Raw genomic sequence first — 17,885 nt, 5'->3', positions numbered from 1 at the left:
TTCCACTCTGCAACTGGGGAAGCACTGGACATGGTTTTGTAAAATGCATATAATACCTTCAAGAGGAAACATCCAACAGCAAACTCTTCCTTTATGGCCCATCATGAGGGAAAGACTGGGGGCAGACATTAAGAGTCTTCAGAAAGAAGTCTAATAGCACATAGCCCTCATCTGACCTTTTTGTTAGGAAATGCCAGCAGTTCAGCAGGTGTAAATGGACTGGCGGCTATGATTTTTGGCTAGCCTAGCCAGCCAAACCAGGCAGTATAGAGCATCATAGAAGTTGCTCTTGAAGACCCCCAACCTGGAAGCACAGAGGCTTGTATAATGGAAATTGGGCTTGGAATTTTTAGAGTATTCAGGCAGCTCGTCACTGAGGATCTCCCTCATATCCCTGAAAAAGGCAAATATTTATATTATTGTATTGATGGTATTTATGTTTGTAAGCCGCCCCGAGGCGTATGCGAAGGGGGCGGCATATAAGTTTGCGAAATAAATAAACACAATATTAATAACCTTTGGGAATCAGTTTTAGGTACCATAAATTTAGTTTTGGCCATTTTTCTTAGCATTTACACAGATGTGGAAGATCTGAAAGAGCAAGAACTAGTTAGCAGAATAATGGTGGGACTGCTAGAGAATTATGATGAACTCTTTGAAAACGAAGAGGAAGATTTCTCATCTAATGATTTAAGTTCGATAACTGAGCAGGTAATTTTCCAATACACTTTTGTTTGATAATTTGTAATAAGTAAAAGAGTTCTGGCCATGTATCATGGTAGACATGACTTACTAACTTAGCTTTTATTCATGGTTGCTCCCAACCCCCTTCCCTCTCCCAATTCCTGTTATATATGCAGAGGAAGAAGTGGGTAATTAACCATAAAAGAATTCTGCTATTTCTTTAAATTTTCCAATCCTCTGTACAAATTAGAGTTTTGAGTGCTAGTCACTTGATTCTGTCAAATAAAGACAAATGAATTCCTGATTATTGAATATAGTTTTCAGATTGGAGATAAGAAGCGGGGGGGGGGGGTCCTCCCTCAGGGGACTTCTCTAGGAGGCCATGCCTCCTGGAGAGCGACCTTAGAAGTTTTATTTATTTACTTCTGTACCACTCAACAGCGGAAGCATTCTAGGTGGTTTACTGGCCTGAAGCTGAGTGGTGCAGATTAGGCCCTCAGGCAAGAGTTTTTGCACACATGCTGAACAATCTCAGTGGGTAACCATTCTAGCTAAGAGGGCCAGTGGATTAGGTATTCAGTGGGCTAGTGATATGACTCTTGTGAAAAATATTGGTTTAAAAAGGATTTTTAGTAGATTTTTTTTCTGTATTGGGGTTAAAGCCTAAGTTACTTATAGCTCATTGTTTATACAGCTAAAGTTGTTTGTTTGTAGAGCTTACTTTCCTCTTTGGATTTAATAAACTGCCTGTATGGGAAAGCTTGATCTTTCTGTTGTGTTTGTGGGATTTTAAAGATAAATGATCTGTTGGATGAAGATGATATAAAGCTTGAGCAGTCTGAAGAACTGCCAGAAGAAGAAGAAAACATGGAGGACGCAGAATATAGGCAAGATATGGAGCCTCAAGATATGGTGGAGAGCATCTTGGAGTCATGTAATGTTTCAGCATCAACAAGGTATCAAGTTTCTTTGTATAGACACCACTAATAATAAACTACCATTTAGTATTTCTTTTGTTATGGTTATTCCTCTTAATTTTTGCTTTTGAGATTTATTGTCCTTGTACAGCATTTTCAAAACAGCCCTTGAGAATTTTTATATTCTGTCTTATTTTATCTAAGGAACACAAAAGGACAGCTTAGCTTTTAAATTACCCTGTGGGAGAAGTTGGGTTGAAGGACAGCACTATACCCAAGGATGCACACTGAGCCTCACAACGTGGACAGGACTCATATCCAAGTTTCCTGCATGTGAACCCAACCTTGCTGTCATGACACCATCCTGGTTTTCTTGTGTGATTAAAATCATAGCAAAAATGAATAGAAAAACTATTCTGTTTATTAGTGCTTTGTCTATAAGTTCAAAGACCCTGATCATGAAGTAGTTTAATGTGCTGTTCTTCTTTGCATTTTTTTATTTCCTTAAGAATTCAAATGCCCAATAGTGTACCTGGCATGTTTGTTGATTGAAATATGTGTTTTGTCTAAAGTTAAGGAAAAAAATAACAAGTTTTAATTTTTTTTATTAGGTATAGAAACAGTATTACAGGATATAGAAATTCCATGAAAAAGAAAAATAAGTATTTTGTAAGGTTTTAAGGCGTAATTAATGTAACTTCAAAATAATAATGTTATTTAAATTAGGAAGTAGAGATAGTGAGCACATACAACTGTAAGAATAATATCCAGCTATTGGATTTCATCATTTAAAATCACTGGCCCATAAACTTGATTATTATATATATGTTTTTTATACAGGAAAAGCCAACACTGTAATTCTTCTATACCATTTCCTTATACTTACTTTTGTTTCCACATCCTGGTTCTTCATGTATTGCAATCAATATTTCTTTCTCAATTTTTCTGTCTTAATTTATCTGCTGGGGCTGCTGCATCCGCTTGGTGCCTGAAGGCAACATTTCTGCATGGCAACTAACTTACCATGGCTTGTTGTGTTGCACAAATGTAGGTGGCACCCTAACGGAAGTCTGTATTATCTGAGGGTTGCCTAATCCTCAAACTAGGTGCCTGACAAGCAATTCCAGAATGGGTGCTTGGCATGATGTGACAGCCCCTGTGGGTAAATTAAACCATGGTGGACTGCTACGTTTTATGAACCAGATCTATATGGAGTCCTTGTTTTTGCTAAACTGTGGAAAAGGTGTTTCATGCCACAAAGAGTTATCCACACTATAGTCTTATAGCCATTAACTATATTTCAGAAGTATTTCTTAAAGCATCTATAGTATGTGTTTATTTCTTAATGCCATAAAATGCCACTTATGCCTAGAGAGCTTATGTTATCTGAACAGCTTGTTTCATAGGTCACCATTGTTTACTTTTAAGAACTTTTCTTGGTTACTTTAGGCTTCTGGTGTTGCACTTTGAATCCATTGTTCTTGCATTCTTTGTGGCTGAACTGTGATGTGGAGAATAATTGAAATTTAGCAGAACCCTGCTGAGTTCTTTACTATTTACTTATCATATATGCCATTAATATGAGCTCCTATGAATAGTCTCCATTTCCTTTTAAAAGTGCTTAGAACTTGGTAAATACTATCAGGGGTTTTCATGATTCCTACCATCTTGCACTGAAAAAAGTAAAATGTAAAGCATACTAGAGCTAACATGTTGATTGGGCAGCTTATTGTCAGTAGTGACCTCATGTTGCAGTCTATTTCTATGTAGACTGCAGGGCTTAGTGCAGTACTTCAGTGCCATCTTACAGGCAGCTATTGAAATCAGGCAAGCAGAATGAATAGCCAACAGAATAGATCATATTGTTTTGTTTTTCAAATGAAGTGTTTTTACATGAAGTGCTCATTTGGAATAGCAAAAATAATTGGAATGGCTTGCAAAGTTCTACTGCACAGGTAAATGGACTTAAAAGGATAGTTTAATAAAATTGAAATACTTAAAGCTAAACATAAATGATTGTAAGATACGCTCTGTGATATCAAATACTTTGCATGCAGTAATTAGGTAGATATTTAAAGAAGGAGCTAATCTAAGGAAAGCGAACTTGTGAATGTATCATTAATTTGTTATTAAAAATAGTGCTTTTGAAGATCTAAATTTGCTGCCAGAGAATAGCAGCATTTTAGAATGTTTATGCTAGTATCTTGCTGTGTCATTCTGCATCTATAGTTCACCAGATGCTGCTGCTGTTTGAAATAGAATCAGCTTAAACTCAACACATTAAAAAATGCACGACATCCTAGGTATCTATGATAAATTGTTTAGAGATAAATTAAGTAGTAAGAGGATTCTTCAGGCTTTGAAGAAGTGTTTTTCAAAACAATTTTGTGAAAATCTTCATTGCAATGAATGAGTGTTTTGGGGAAAACTGTAGAATTTGTTTATCTATGGTTGGGAACAGGAAGATTTAGTGCCATGTGTATCACAGCTTGGACATTTTAGAACACCATATCTAAATTCCCACAAGTAAGGATAATTGTCCTTATCATTTTTGGTTTTTTGTATTAGCTTGATTCCTCTTTCTCACAGGAGTACATTCAGTAAGATTCTTCACTACTATTTGCTTTGTCCCCCCACCTCAGTTTTCCTTAATTTTGCACAATTATATAAAAGATTACATCTTTAATATTCAGTCTGCAATAATTATATTGTATACTATAAGACATAATAAATTAGCTACTGATTAAAGTATTTTTTAATAAAGTACTCATATTTTAACCCTAAATTTTGCTTAAAACCGCTTGCTCTCTCAATCCTTTGTTTTGATCCCTTGTACCTTTTACTAAAACAAAATGTAGTATACTCTGTAATTACCTCACCAAAGAAAAATCGCAGTATATTGAAACATTTCATGAATTAGGAGATTGTTCATGTTACAGTTTCTTTTTTCTATAAGAGTTGTGAAAATGCAGGTATTCTGTCAAGTATAAGATAGACACAGTAGGGAGGAGAGCTTATTTATAAATTGACAGTATTTATATTGTAAAGCAAGAGCAACTAGTGACATCCCTGACCACTTTGTGCCTGAACAAGAAAATCTTGACTTGTACTTCTGCACAAATAAATATAGCACAGCTAATGAACTGTTTACAGATAGATGATCAGATTGCTTTTCATACTTTCATATTATAATCTATTTCCAGTGTTGAGCCCCACTGATTACAGTGACTGGCAAAAGATCTTTCATTTGTTTCCTTGACTGTTATTTAAGCCTATCTTGGGCTCTCAACTCACTTTTGAAATTTCCATTAATTTTTGCTCTGCTTGGTCTCCAGAAACTATTTGGTGCCCTTTTCATTCTTTCCTAGCTTCCTCTACTTTTTGTCTCGTCTCAGATGTTTCACTGTATGATGATGTTTGTTTCTTTTTGATCAATTCCCTGGCTCTTCCATTCTCTACTTTTCCCCCTTTCTTTTTTCATATCTTGCTTATATAGCAAAGGAGTAGGTGGTACCCTTACCACCAACTTTCTGTATAATGATGCTGCAGAAAAAGTGCAATATAAAAGACTGGAAAAGAACATTCAGAATCAGCCCAAAAGGCAGGGAAGTATGGGTTTAGCCAGAAAAATGCCTACTTAATTTTTTGTCACAAGTAATTTTTCACAGAGATGAAGGTGACTTGACAACAGTTTGGCATGTTAAAGATGAAATAACGTTGGAGCAGGGTCAGACTTAGTCTAAATTAGCTTTCCTTAGGGAAGATTCATACCATAGTGGTACATGAGCAATCCCAAGTTCTTCCCTGCATTCCCAGGTGTAACTGCAGAAGATTCCTGTCTAAGCATCGCTACCTATGGATAATAGTAAATAATATTGGGCTAGATGAAACAGCAGTTTGACTTAAGGCAACTTGGTGTTTTTAGTAAATCCACTTGCATTCATGTCAATAATTAGGGTTTCTTCCCCATCTGGCAAACTTCTGCCAAAAACCTTGGTTTTTAATTAAGCTCTTTCCTTTTATCCCCCATGATCTTGTGAAGAAGGAAAGGTGTTTTCTTTTAACAATCGGCACCAGCACTGCTACTTAATTCAAAAACTGACAGGAAGGGAGGAAAGCCAACCTTTATTTTTTCTCTTTAGTTTGCAAGTGAACTAAACCAAAATGTATGGACACTGGCTAGTCTGCTCTTTGGACAGAGTTTTGCACACTGTGTCACTGACACTTTTTACCTTCATCTTTGTGAAATATATACTCCCTCTGCTTTGTGCCTGTGGGACATTGTGGGAAGCTTTGCAGGTGACAGCAAGGGAGTATTGAAGAATACTAACCTTTCTTCTAGCATCTGTGGGGACTATGTTGCGTACATAGCTGGTTTCAACCTGATTTATTCTATGTTCTAAAGATAGTGTATTTGGTTTAGAAGTGATAAAGTATACATACTTTATATTCCATTTTCCCCCAAAAGTCTAGTTATTTCCAGAAAAAAAGAAGATTGGTTGAGAGACCATTTTCTCTAACCATGGTTTCACATTTTCTGGAAATTATAGTAAAAATCTTGCTATTTTGTAAAATATAACTAGATCAAGTAGAATTTTTAGTTTCTAATGACATTATGATACCTCCATACAGTCAATAATTGAAAGGCTTCAATACCTATATGAAACAATTGTTTAATAGTTAAACTTTGCCTTTATCATTCCTTGATAGAACTTAAACTCTTGCAAATTTACCTCCTATTAAAATTCCATCCATAAGTCTAGAGACTGTTAAATAAGGTATCGTATTTGTTGATTTGGGTCAAAGGCATCAAACACAGTTTTTATTAAACCAGTGGCATAATATTTCCCATTCAGAACCTTGATTCATTTGTTAGGCCAATGATTATAGTAGAGGCACAAGCTGAGTGTGGAACTCCTACATTTGAACTTAACACATAATACTAGTTTTCTTTTTTCAAAGGCAGCCCATCTTTGATGCATTGCAGTGATCTAGGTGATAGGTTACTAGAGCATGGATAGCTGCACCTGGATGATATCTGTCCAGATAAAGACATAGTTGGTATATCAGCCTAAGCTGGTAAAAGATGCTTTCTGCTGCCAAATCCACTTGCGCCTTTAGTGACAGTGCTGACTTAAAAGCACTCAAAAACTACTTATCTGATTCTTTAGGGGAAGTTCAACCCCCTCTAGAACAGGTTGGTCATTACTTAGCTGGGGAATAGAATCATTCACTGAGACTACCTCTGACATAACCTGGACTGAGTCTCATTTTATTGGCTCTCTTCTAGTTTCCATGCTCAAGCATAACTTCAGAGGTATGAGATTGCCATAAGGTCTAGGAATTCTTTTTTAAGTTGTTGTTCCACATGGTTCCTGCCTGAGCTTTTGATAATTTGGAGTTGAGTCCAAGTGGTATGGCTGTAATTTGTTACTTGTATTGTTCTCTTTCACCTAAAGATATGCACAATGGTTAAAAAAAACCTACTATAATTTATCCAGACTATGGTATTTGTGTAGAAATTCTTTGTGGCAAAGGGAAACATTTCTTTTTTATTGCAGTGCTCATCTCTCCCCCTTAAGCATCTTGCCAGCCTCTGCAGAGTAAGTATAAGTTCCCTAAAGAAATAGAAAGCATTCATGATTGCACTGTCTGTATTCTGTTATGAAAGCTTTGCCCTTTTATGCTTTGGAAGGATAAACATTGACCGATTTCAATATAGCAAGAAACTTGCAGGTATTAATGGAATGTCTAGTTAAATTCGTATATGAAATTCAGCCCCAGTCCCTAACCCACACTCTGTGATCCTCTAGATAATATGTTATTACCTTGCATCCTTTTTCTCAGGGCACATACCCTAATTTTAAAGCCTTTCCGTTAGCCCTGCTTTCTTCCTATGCTATCCCTGTTTTGCAGCTCCTTCCCCCAAGTCACTGTGTGCAAAATACATCATTTATTTCCCTATTTGTTAGTGTAACTGCTACTTTTTCTGACGTAGGTAGACTCATAGGGTGCATCTTATGATGTCACCTCTTGTTAGTCCTGCCTCTGTGTGGCCTTTCTTGCAAAGAGCTTGTCAGCCTTCTCATTCCTTGTACTCTGTTCAAGGATTTCCTCTTTATCGAACTGAACATTTATTTACTTCTACACAAACTGCAGTGTTTGCCAGTGTTTTGTTGCTGCTACCTGTACTTTGAGCACTCAGAATATTTCATGGCATGCATCAGTTCAGACACTGACATTCTGGTCTGAAGATGACAAATTTTAGATATATTTTAGATATATTGGACATATGTTAATTATCTTTCAAATATCACTATACAGTGGTACCTCGGCTCACGAACAAATTGTGTCACGAACAAAAATTAATGAAAAATTTTGACTTGGGTCACGAACACTGCTTTGGGTGGCGACCAAGATCGCAGCTATCTCCCCCCCCCCCCCCCGGTGGGGAGATGGCCACGACCGCAGTTGCTTTCATGCAGGGAAGGCGTCCGTGATCAGAGGCGCACGGCTGCACGAATGACAAGCAGAATCTCGGCAATCTCCCCCACGGCTCTGCTTTGCTGCACCCATCTTTAGTGCAGCCGCACACCTCTGATCACAGATCGCAATTGCTTTCGTGCAGGGAAGGCCTCTGTGATCAGAGGCGCGCTGCTGCAGGAAAGACAGGAGCAGCAAAGCAGAGCCACGGGGGAGATGGCTGAGATTCTGCCTGTCTTTCCTGCAGCAGTGCACCTCTGACCAGGCACACTTTCCCTGCACGAACGGAACAGCGATCGAGGCCATCTCCCCACCCCCAGTGCGCCCGCAATCACGCCTGTCTCCTCTCCATCCCCCAGTGCTCTGGGATGATGGGCGCCTGCAGGGATGACAGGCACGATCTCGGTCGTGCTGGGGGGGGGCGGGGGCTCAGGGAGATGGCCGCACTTGTGCTTGAGGTTGAGGGGAGGGGGAGATGGCCACGATCTTTGTTGTTGTCACTTTGAGTCACATTTTTCTGATTTAAAAAATGGTTACAGAATGGATTAACCTTATTTACATTGAACCTTATGGGGAAATTTAACTTGGCTCATGACCAATTTGGGTCACGACCAGAGTCCTGCAACGGATTAAATTTGTGAGCCAAGGTACCACTGTTGTACCTTGGGAATAATTGACTGAATTTAAGAAAAGCAAATGCAAGTTATTTAGAAGTAGGCATAAAGAAAGCTAAATAAAATAAAAATGAATTCCACTTTGTAAGTTCACATAATCAGACATTCCACTGTAGTTATTATAGCATGCAGTGCATGCTGGAAGACATTTTGAATATATTTTTTTATTTTTTATTTTTCAATTTATAGCCTGCCTTTTTCCTACAAAGGGCTCAAGGCAGCTTACATCATTTCTCCTCCTCCATCTTACCCCCCCAACAACAACAACAACCCTGTGAGGTAGGTTGGGCTGAGAGTCTGTGACTGGCCTAAAGTACCCAGTTGGCTCCATGACTGAGCGGGGACTCGAACCCAGATCGCCTGAGTCCCAGTCGCATGCTCTTAACCACTACACCACACTGGCTCTCGATTCAGGTCATAACTTGTTGTATAGTTTGAACTTGGAGAAAATGTGCTATGTAAATCTTGCAAAACCCTGAAACAGTCTACGTGGTCAGAGAGGACTTTTTAACCCTTACAAAACCCATAATCCTTGGGCTTGAATGATTCAGCAATGGTGTAAGGACGGTGCCTGTGGTGCAATAGCTCATAGTAAGTTCAGTAAGACATGATTACTAACACTTATGTGACTCTGATGGACATCTTCCACTCAATCATCCTTTGCATTAATGAACTTAAACAGGCCATTAGAAAAGGCCTGAAACAGTAATACCATGGTGGAAATAAAAACTGGATTCAGTCATAAACATTCTTTCAAAGCATTCTAAAAAATCCTGCCTAGCAGAAATCTAGAAGCATGCTAGATTGCTAGACTGTATTAAATTTAATTGTATAGGTTACAGTGTCCTTTCTTTCCACAGCTGCTTTTTAAAAAAAGGTTAATAGGGTGAAATCTTTATGTGGCTAGATACTGTTAATTTATTGTATTTTAATTGATTTATTTGTAAGCCGCCTCGAGGCTTTGGCGAATGGGGCAGCATAGAAATTTTCTAAATAAATAAATAAATAACAAAATGTCACCACAAAAAAGGTCAATCTAATAGATAATCTGTTAGAAATATATTATGGATATACTAGTTGACAGTTATTTATGTGTTGCTTGTCCAGACAAATTACTTTTGTGGGCTAGCAAAAATCAGTGAAGTTTTAAGTACACGGAAATGTGTCGAACACCCTAATTTTCAAGTCTGTTTGCTTAGTTTTACCTTGGCTTACTAGGTAGAAAGTTGGAAAATGAGATTGTAACCTATCCTGAGCAATCATAGTAATGAAAATACTTCTTTTTAAAGCATCTTAGAAAGAACAATTAGAGCAGCTGTGGAACAACATCTCTTTGATCTGCAGAGCAGCATAGATCAAGATCTCAAGAATTTACAACACCAAGTGGTGTGCCATGATGCAAATATTGATGGGGATGAAGAAGGATCTAACAACCAGTAAGATTTTATTTTATAAAACAGCATTTTTAACTGCAAACAATGGGGAATTGCTTTAAAATACAGAGTCTATTATTGTAACCTGTGTTTATTTGTAACCTGCCCAGGGAGCCTTATGACTAATGGGACAGGATAAAAATCAAATAATTAAATTTTAGCACTGAATTAATAATAATTTAGAATGACAAGGCATATGTAACAGTTACTCCAGCTGAATGTTCCTTCTCAATTTACTGCCTGATGAGGAGGAATCCACTTCTCTTGGAAGTGGTGTCAAAGTGCAATTGCATCTCTCTTGAGGGAGAGATGGGCAGTTGGCTTATTTATTAGATTTAAGCATTTATCCTGCCTTTTTCTTTTCTAAAGAACTCACAGCAGCTTACATCATTCTCCCCTCCTGCTTTCAATCTTAACTCCACAACAACAACCCTGTGAGGTAGGTTGGGCTGAATGTTTGTGACTGGCCCAGATAACCTAGTTGGCTGCATGGCCCAGTTGGGACTAGAACCAAGATCACCTGAGCCCCAGACCTGCGCTTTTAATCACTATACCACACTGGCTCTCCAGTGTTATGATAGCTGATGCATACTGTTTAGAGGGTTATCTGAATATTTGTAAAGATACTGCAACTTGGCTAACTTGACTGCACCTTTCTGATTCTGCCATGGTTGGTCCAAACTACTTACTAGCAAGATGTCCTTACTTAGTGTGTGAATAGTATTCTCTCTTGGCTATTCCACAACCTCTTGTCTTGGATATACCTAACATAAGCCCCTTTATCTCAAGGGTATAGCTATAAACATTAATAAACAACGAATTAAGTTACAGCAACCCATTTGAAGATACTGATACCCCATAAATGTTATTTCCTGAATGCATTTGATCTGACTTCTCTAAACCTCATTTCACTGCATTCATCCTAGGATACCATCATTGCCACAAACCTTTGCTGCTGCACATTTTTAACTTTCAGTCATTCCAACACATTCACAAGTTGGATTTTTATTGTTTCATTAGGGATGATACTGAAAGGAATGTTACTAAAGATGGTGATAATCTTGGAGACTGCTCTGAAACAGTGGATTGCACTAATTTAGACAATGAAGTCGTACAGCCTGTGTCTGACAAAAAAGAAATTTATCAGGTAAGAATAGTTCAGTGTTCCATTGGTGCACGCTTGTTCTGTTTCCTGTGGCTACAATATGAAAATATTTGGGTGCAACTGTAAACATGACTACATGAGACACATGATTCTGACAGGATCACTAAAAATTAAAAAACAACCTTCTCTGCTAGTATAGGAGAGTCTCCAGGCCAGGTTTTACTTCTTAAGCTCAAGTGGCAGAGAGTATGGTAATGAGAATGAGAGTTCCTTCCATGCCTAACTTCGGAGGCAGACAGTATTTTTTCTTTCCCTGACCATTATTTTCTCAAATTTTTCTTCCCCCACCCCTACTCTGGGCTAGTTTGCATGTCAAAATAAACCACCTTTATAAGAAATAATGGTGGTTTGTTTAATTGATCATTCAACAAATTGCTGCTGTCAAATGATCAGGAACTCCTTGGTTTGCTATAGTCTATTTCCTTGCTTCCACTGCCCATTTCTGGAAGAAGTTTTTCTTCCACTTTCTGATCACTATGCATAAAGAATTTTCTAACAGTTAAACTAAGAATGTACCAAAAAGTTGTACTTATTTATATATTTAACTTTTGTGCCCAATTCTGTTTTAGTTTTGAGATCACTGCTTGCTCTGCAGGAACAGAATTGTGCATATAGAACTGCTATGGGCTTTGACGTTTAGAAAAATTAAATTAAAAAAATTTCCAGACCAAAAAAATACACATTTCCTCTGTCCCCTGAGGCTAAAGTGTGAAAATGCAGATTTGGAAGTGATAAGTGCATCCAGAACTTGTTTCTACTCTTGGGGAAACTTGCACAAATTTGCATTAACTAATACATGCATTTGTGCCAATGCAAATTAACTTACAGCAACAAGCCATTCTTAGGGTTGCTTGTGTGTGGTTAACATAATACCTGAGGCTACTATGGCAGGTTGGGCCACGAACAAGGTGGACAACTCACTGTGGGTTGTCATGTGGTGGAAATCAGGTCTCTGACTCTGTCAGGGAACACAAGGCAATGCTCTTAGTTCTCCTAGATTACTTGGTGACTTTGCTACTATCAGCTAGGTTTGGGACAAACACTAGCAGAATATGCCTCTAGCATTCATGGACTTCCTGTCATGTTTGCCCTGGTCTTGCTAAGTGCACTGTGGCAAGATGAAGTCCATGAATGCTCATGCAATGAAGGTTGTGAAACTGGCAGCCCTCTTCTCTGAAGTTTGCAAAAAATGATACATTTCCTCCCAAGCTTTCCATATAAGTTAAGCACAATGATTTGAGTTACGTGTAGTTTTGTTACTGGCATCTGAACAAAAACCTCGTTTCCACAAACAACCAAATTAGCTGGATAGCATATTGTGTGTGTGCATCTTTTCTGTTAATGGTATCATGGTTCTCTAGTTTAATATTAAATGATAGATAAATAAGTAAGCTTGTACAAGTAATCTCTCAGAAAAAGTGGATGTGTCGTGAGGTTTTTTTGGGATGGAAATAGGAGGCAGCATGATGTTGTCTGAGCATTGGACTAGAATCTGGAAGATCTGGATCTAGTTCCCACTTGGCCATAAAACTCATTAGGTTATTTTAGGGCCTTCACCCACTCTAAGCCTAACCTATGTCACATTATTGTTGTGTGGAGAAATGGAGAGGAGGAGGATTGTGTACGCTGCCTTGAGTTCCTTGCAAGAGGAATAAAGGTAGGCTACAAATGTAACAATGATCAACTATAAACAAATGTCATTGTAAATCCTAGTATTATTTTTTAAATAATAATTTGAACTCCCTATAGGAAAGGGGATATACTAAGTAAAAGCAAAGATCAGTACAATCAATGATAAAAACCAGTAATACAACACACTGAGCAGTATTATTTAAGACATGTGTGATAAGCTAAATTTTAAAAAATCCATATGGGTGAAGGGAAAGAAATGAAGAAAGGAAGGGTCATTTTGCAGCATGTAGATTCTATGGGCTTCTTTGGTTGGTTGTTAGTTATGTTTATGTTTTATCTTTTTTCCAGCAAGACTCAGGTGGCTTGTATAATCTTTCCATTTTATCATCAAAATTCTGTGAAGTCAGTTAGGCTGAGAGTAAATGACTAGCCTGAAGTTTCCCATTGAGCTTCCTGACCAAGCAGGGGCTAGAACCCTGATTCCCAACTCCCAGACCAACACTCTGACCACTACACATTTGCATTCTGAGACCACATGGGAAAGTATCCATGCACTCCATCTGTACTGCATGTTTCCTGGAGATTTGTAAATGCTTGTATGCTGCAATATATGGCTGGTAGGGCAGTATTTAGTTCCTTACTTGACATTAGGTTTCATTGCTACAGTACTGCAGTACCCATAATCTTAAGGGACAGCATATTCTACTAGTTGTTACGCCATCCATGTACATGGTGGTTTACAAAGAATGAGAAGAGAGGTCCCTGCATAAGGGGCTTACACTCTAGCTATTGTCAGCAGGGAGCCTACGGAGAAAAGAGGTGGATAGGAATTAACTTCATGAGTCAGAAGGAGACAGATCAATTGACTATTAGGCTGTTGTCTTACTTGAAGCTCATTCAGCTCCTTTGGAAGATCTGGTGGCTGCAGGTAGCAAGTTACATTGTAGACTGATGAGAATTTGGTAAGCAGCTTTATATATTGCTTTATCACCTTTTTCTCCAAGCCATCAACAAGGTCTGGGCAAGCTGTGGTAATTTTAGTAGGGACTGCTGGTACTAGTCCCCACCACCAAATCCCCAGTGTTTCAAGGCCCTTGCTGGGAAAACTGGTGGATTCAGAACTAGAATGAGCCGATCTTGTAGTAGAGTTTAACAGATGAGCAAAATGTGTTTGTGTGTTTGTTATTGCTTTAGATAGTATGAGTACATGCTGCCGGCAGCTTTGCATCTCACTTGATCTGTGTTTCTGCTTTATTTAGTAACAAGGATTAATAGAACCTTTTAGATAGTCCAATGAATGATTCATTTTACATAAGCTGAGGACAAGCCTGTAACATGCTTGTCATTATTACTTTGTTATAGATCTTCAAGTCTCATGTTTGATCTACATTCAACATGTTTCAGTGGCCAGATTTAAAAATGTGTTCCCAGAAGCTTAGAAATTCACTAAAAACGGAAGGTGTATTAAGATGTTAATTTCTGTGATATGTTGTGTTTCTGGCCATGTTTGTATAAACCTAAAGTAACCAAACTACTTTGAATGTAGCAACTCATTGAGGTTGGCTTGAGCCACATATAAAGTAAGAATTGATGATGGATGTCACAGTTGTTGAGGTATCATGCTAAAATCTGTTTGTCCTTCAATAGGAAGCGGGTGTATTGTTGAAGCCATGTGCTGGAGGAGGAGAAACTAAAGAGTCTGCTGGAGATAAGTACGTATTTCAGTATATATGAGAATATTTGGGAGGCAAAGGAGCATGGCAGCTTTTGTTCATACCCTCAATTTCATGCATATCAAGGCATTTCTGCAGAGAGACTCTTATTTTTTGCAATTCATCCATTGGTTTTCCTTGCATGTGAACTTCTATTTGTTGTTAGAAGAATAGAGAAAATGGGCAGCTATTTTATGTAAGTGTAGAGTTGGAAGACAACAAGAGCTTTTAAAAGCAAAGTTAATGCTGTTGTCACCCCTATTTTGTCTTAGAGGAAGTAGGTAGATTGCTTTAAATAATCAGGACTTCTGTGATTTATAGAAACAGAAACAGAGCGAGTCAAAAAGAGCCTCCTGGGCCATCTAGTCTGACCCCTGGCTCCAGCTGGCTCTGCTCACGACATTCCCACCGTGTTCATGTCTAGCCTGTCCTTGAACACCCTCATCGATGGGGCCTCAACCACCTCCTGTGGAAGCCCATTCCATACCCTTGGAGTCCTAACTGTCAGGAAGTACTTCCTGGCATCTAAATTGCTTTACCGCAGTAAGGAAAAACCAAGCTAAAAGTAACACTGATTCCGTATGAAACCTAGTATCTGACCTAGCTTTGGAACAGAACATCTGTCCTAGCTACCTGCCTGTTTTGTAATTTGAAATACAAGAATTGGAGTCTTAGACAATTTTGTCATGTGTAAATTCCTTTGAACCCAAATGTGCAGACTAGCCTGATTCCTGCTACAGTTTCTGGCTCATTTCCAAAAAAACCACAGTTAAGGAAATTTAACTGTTAAGCATGCAGGCAGAATGGACAAATAATGGTTTGCAGTCAGCTTCCAAACCAGAAACCATTATTTTAAGTGTGTTTGCAAATCAGGTTTATTGCTAACTCTGGTTTGACATGAAGTCTAAACTGACAAACCATAATTTTTACCTTTGCTTTTATTCCACCTTCAGAGATGACAGCATCTAGAGATGGGATTGCTGGGTGTATGACAAATGAAAGCAGACAAGTGGCTCTGATCAGTGACTTACCTGATTGTTATGCTATGCTTTGGTGTTAAAAGTACAACTGATGCAAACCATGGTTTGTGTGATGTCTGGGTTGAGCCTATTTGTGTGGTATAAAAGAATAAATTGTCTTCACAGATGCTTTGAAGTAATAATCTGCTCAAACAATAATAAGACTCTGTTTATAGGCAAGATTGTACATCATATGATGATGGCGGCAAATTGACGTCACACATGAGTCTGGTGAGAATTTGCTTCTTAATTGTTCTTTGTAAACCTAAGCCCAAATTGTGAACACGTATTCATGCTTATATCTGCACCTTCACTTAGAGTATGAGCATTCCCTGTGTATCCCTAAGTTTTAAATTTATACAGTGTTTTACATGTATTTGCTTTGTGTGTAGTGTTAATATGCATTTTATATGATTTTTGTATGTATTTGCTTGCGTGTGTTAGAGTTCAGAAAGAAACACATTTATGTGGATTTTTGGCTTAATGTTTGCTTGAAATTCATGCTCTCTTTGTAAATAGGGTAGAATGCTAAATAATAAAGTGTATGTTGTACACTGAAATTTGTTGACTACAATATAGAGTGCTTAAAATAACTTTGTTACTTATTTACAGGACTTTGTTAGCAAGGTTTGTGATCCAAATGTCAAAACAGAATCAGAAGAACTGAAAAACAGAAATAATGCTCCTGAAGCAACATTGTGTGTTCCTGTGCCACATTTGGATTTGAAGAATGTGAATGGTGGTGATAAATGGGAAGGTAATCTAGAGTCCCTTGCTACTTTTGAAAAAGTCAGTAATTCTGAAGTTTTAAATACATGCCCTTCAGAAGTTCACATTTGTCTATCCTTAATTTTTATTTATCTCATAGCACTTTGAGATATGGACAAGTACAGAGTTGTTTGAAATGTTTGAAATGTGTAAAGGGAACAATGTGTAAAGGCTAGAACGATGAACGTTATATTTGTAGGGCTTGAGATTTCAGGTTATCATGCAAAAGGCCCTTCAGCCTAAAAAAACAAGGAAAAACCAGTTTGCCCAAAGATAAAATATCCAGTCAGATCCTACTATTTATATACAAAATTGTGTGAATTTAATGTTGATAAAACAACTTTGTAAAACATTTGTCTACAATTCAGTTTGTACTTTGCATAATGAATGTTCTGCAACCATGTGATGTGCGTCTTCCCAGTCTTTGAGCTTCAGATGTTGAGGGGGCCATCATGATACTTGTATGGTGATCCCCCCGCCCCCCTTCCCAGCCCCAGGGTTAGGACAAAGAATCACAAGGGAAAACCAGGATGCTTCATGTCATCATTTCCTGCTTTGGAACAGGAAAGGATTAACCAAGCAAAAACCAACCCAGGATGCTTCTTACCTTCCTGTACCATGGTAAGGGAGGTCGGGGGTCCCACTGTGCAATTGTATAACCCAAACATTGACACACTTCCTGCTCTTCTTACCTATATAGAAGGAGCACCTCAGCCACTTAACAGCCATAGGAGCAAGAACTTGGTAACCACCATTTTTCATTTTGGCTGCCAAGGCCACAACATACACATTTGTTAATGTATACTTGGAAGAAAAATGCATCCAGTTTATAACTAAACAATTGGAAACTTATAATGCAGCTAGCCTCAGCATTAATATCCATATATTGTACCTTAATTCTGGTCTGTTTCATAAATTACAATTTAAAATTAATAGCATTTTTTGTAGTACTGTACATTCAGGGTATTTGTTTCATCTTTCTAGAATGGCACAAGCAAAAATGCTTCTAATTATTCTCACAGGGCAAACAGGATTAATTGTGCACTAGGAACACAAAGACATTAAAAACAACCTTCCTTCCATTATGGTTTTGAATAATACAATTTGAAGTATTGTCATTATAAGTATGTGCACATGAATAAAATACACTCTCCCAGTTATTCATGTATGTTCTTGCAGAGTGTTAAGTACATAATGGTTATTGTCAAACCATTGACTGCTGGTTTTGGATATATGGGTAAACTATCATGCTTTGGTTGATGGAAAGAAAGGATAAGTTTGTACATGAAATCCACCAAACCAGATGCACGTCCATCTTAACTATCCATGCTTTGTTTGCTGAAAATCAAGAAGTAATTGATTTGAACTTGAAGGAAGGACTTTGTTTTACTTACTTGG

General features: G+C 38.0%; 1 protein-coding gene across 5 annotated transcripts in view; it reads left to right on the top strand.

Annotated features, from left to right (window-relative positions):
• The window catches only part of FAM13B (family with sequence similarity 13 member B), a 58,723-nt gene that overhangs the window by 18,548 nt on the left and 22,290 nt on the right, over positions 1-17,885 (top strand). For 4 of the 5 annotated variants that reach the window (XM_044454682.1, XM_044454683.1, XM_044454680.1 and 1 more), the window contains 8 exons: positions 570-711; positions 1,480-1,640; positions 7,163-7,204; positions 10,048-10,194; positions 11,212-11,338; positions 14,636-14,700; positions 15,896-15,950; positions 16,332-16,476. In XM_044454682.1, coding sequence (XP_044310617.1) covers positions 570-711; positions 1,480-1,640; positions 7,163-7,204; positions 10,048-10,194; positions 11,212-11,338; positions 14,636-14,700; positions 15,896-15,950; positions 16,332-16,476 — 884 coding nt within the window. The remainder of the gene's footprint in view (positions 1-569; positions 712-1,479; positions 1,641-7,162; positions 7,205-10,047; positions 10,195-11,211; positions 11,339-14,635; positions 14,701-15,895; positions 15,951-16,331; positions 16,477-17,885) is intronic. The other variant, XM_044454681.1, reaches the window with a different exon arrangement.

Source organism: Varanus komodoensis, unplaced genomic scaffold (assembly GCF_004798865.1).
Source record: "Varanus komodoensis strain SLA01 unplaced genomic scaffold, ASM479886v1 scaffold7_3, whole genome shotgun sequence".
NCBI lineage: Eukaryota > Metazoa > Chordata > Lepidosauria > Squamata > Varanidae > Varanus > Varanus komodoensis.
Note: the sequence above shows the minus strand (reverse complement) of the source record. Positions and strands in the feature narration are given on the sequence as shown.